The 2,704-nt window shown below is 38.9% G+C and overlaps 1 protein-coding gene across 2 annotated transcripts; it reads left to right on the plus strand.

Annotated features, from left to right (window-relative positions):
* Window positions 1–731: 731 nt before the first annotated feature.
* SARC_12497 lies at window positions 732–1,706 on the plus strand. Of its 2 annotated transcripts, none has more exons than XM_014293393.1 (2): window positions 732–1,169; window positions 1,363–1,706. In XM_014293393.1, exons 1-2 carry the CDS (start codon window positions 915–917, stop codon window positions 1,417–1,419), a joined length of 312 nt encoding a protein of 103 aa, XP_014148868.1. In that variant the 5' UTR covers window positions 732–914; the 3' UTR covers window positions 1,420–1,706. The 2 variants fall into 2 exon arrangements, with proteins under 2 accessions (XP_014148868.1, XP_014148869.1); XM_014293394.1 differs by having other exon boundaries at window positions 732–1,131.
* The last annotated feature ends 998 nt before the right edge of the window (window positions 1,707–2,704 follow it).

Consider the following 2,704-nt stretch of genomic DNA (forward strand, 5'->3'; position numbering starts at 1 on the left):
GTGTGTGTTCGTGTGTGTGAGAGGGAGAGAGAGTGTGTGTGTATGTGTGTGCGTGTGTGTGGAGGGAGAGAGAGTGTGTGTGTATGTGTGTGTGTGTGTGTGTGTGTGTGTGTCGTCCTATTTGTAGAAAACCGAAAAGTATCAGAAGAAGAGCTCAGAACGAATACAATGTCACCGAAACAGTAACACGAACTACCTGTAAAGACTGCTCAGCGGCCCCAGGATCCATGTTTACTCGTTGCTAGTATTTAATTAGCAGAGCCATAAAAAAAATTTCAACCCTGTTAGCTTGAGATTGATACGCCTACGACCATGATCCTTCCACGTACGGTACACCGAAAGCTGTATACATGCCTAACGTTAACACATACTAGTTTTGTAAATACTTCCACAAAGTTTATCCTTCTGAGATAAATACGAACACCGTTGACCCAAGTGACTCAAGACGTTGCTAAAAACACACAAAACTATAAAATATGAAATGTATGATGATAAATATATAGACCGTGATCTGGCTGATTATGGTATGACCGTGTTGCGCCTTGTTTGAAACCCCGCGCTTTGCTGCTTTGGACTATATATGGGTTTAGGGTTAGAGGGATTGCTATGCAATACGATAGAGGAATATTATGAATGTGGTCGTTTTTCTTAACGTATCAACAGGACAATGATCATGCACCTATATATATTTATTTTTTAATAATTTCGTTACTTTAAAAATCGTTTACGATCAATTACACTAGTAGAACTGAAGATGTCGATTTCGCTAACCTAATACTCAGGAACCCCACAACACTACCTGCTATATGACAGGTCAACAGTGCACTTAAATCAACACTAATAGCTGATCGTGTGTACATATACATTTTGACAAAAAATGTATTCTTTTCATTCCTACAATATACTTGACTGATATGACGGTTTCAAGTATGATTGCGTCCTTGGAGGCATTTGAAGCCCGGCGTCACCTTGACCAGAACACTAACAAGGATGTACAGGCAATGCTTGCCCACGGTGGTGTCGCGTTGGCCATGGACTACAATATTATTGTATCAACAGAAGACGACAAGATTTTTCTCACTGAGCAGCTCATCACAACATTCGTGAACAAAGTCCTCAAGTTCGAACTAGGTCAGGCTTTCGCCGTATTCATGGCGTCTTGTAGTATGGTGTGTCTCTTTTACCACGATTAGTATGTAGAGGGCTATATACTGCAGATTACGATACATTATAGCTGAAGTACGTGCACCTATGAGTTTACCGTGTGAACAAGAAGCACACCACGAGCGTACAGAAAGTACCTTTTGATTTTCAATTCTGTCTACATATGAATTGACACCACACTATTATTTACTACATTAGGAGTGGATGGAAACTATGGACCACCAACTTATTTTTACGACGATGCATTTGGTGTAGATGTGAAGAAGGTTCAACTTTTTGATCCGAGAACAAATCGCATTCGTTCCCACGGCGAATCTGTTGGCACATACAAAGATAAACATATTTGGATTGAAGATCGATACGTCGATGAAAGTGGCAACCTTCACTGGATCACAAAGCTGGGTTCAAAGGGATAGAAACTTCGCATCACCGAATTTTCAATTTGAAGTGATCGCCTTATGGTGATGCACTACGTCCAACACAGCACTTATTCTAAAGTAAACTATCCTCCATTTATATTAAAGATAAATATATAACGACAACAACGATCTACATATCATCAAATTTATTAGCCAGCATATTGGCATTTTCGGTTTTCTGTAGTCCATTAGCTTTAATGGCGTGACCTTAGATCCAAATATAACCCCTTTCGTTGGTGCGTCTAGGTTTTAGAAATATTCATAAAGAGCGAGTTTGAAGAACATTTTATTAGCACTGAATGGATTATAGCTGTCAAAAGTATCAACATAGTGTATGGTGTGAAAGTTAAAAGCATGTGATAGTAAAAAAAGTGACATTAAATTTTAATAGTCCGAAAGACGTATTTAATCGCTTTATACATACACATTCAGTAAGCCACAAGCAATAGTGGAGTTCAAAATTCTACGGCTCAGAAAATCACATCATCGTGAGATTTCCAAATGACACACGTTGACATGACACCTTCTTTCCGGTCGGCATTAAATACAGCCCTCCAAAGTTAACTTCAAATGTTCAAACCTTACACTGCACAGGGAATAATTAATCTCACGCGTATATATTGGGACAATGCTGTAGGTTGTATTTGAGTAGAAACGAACTGAAAGAAGAAAAATAATCACGGGGAAAAGTACGAAAATAGAAAAAGGTGATCGAATCTCATGGCCCTCTGGAATCTGGATGGGGTCTCATGATTTCATCGAAAAATACCAATTTCTTCTCAGGGTCATGCAATGTTTTCCGCAGAGACCCTGATTATCCCGATATAGTGATCCAGAGGGCTATTCAAATATTTTAACATTTTCTGTACTCTCTCGCATACTAAATAAATATGTACACACTTTTAACTGATATTTATATATAGTACATACATGTAGTATTTTAAAGTGAGAGAGGGAGAGAGAGAGAGAGAGAGAGAGAGTCAGAGAGAGAGAGAGATGTCTGACTCTTCAGTACTTCGACCAAACGTCACGCCGTACTTCCGTCCTATTCCGACCACTACCTTAAATTTATCTAATTCTTTACAATATCTATAATATGCGGCGGGCGATACCAATAGTAC

This window comes from Sphaeroforma arctica (genome assembly GCF_001186125.1).
Source record: "Sphaeroforma arctica JP610 unplaced genomic scaffold supercont1.2352, whole genome shotgun sequence".
Classification (NCBI taxonomy): Eukaryota; class Ichthyosporea; order Ichthyophonida; genus Sphaeroforma; species Sphaeroforma arctica.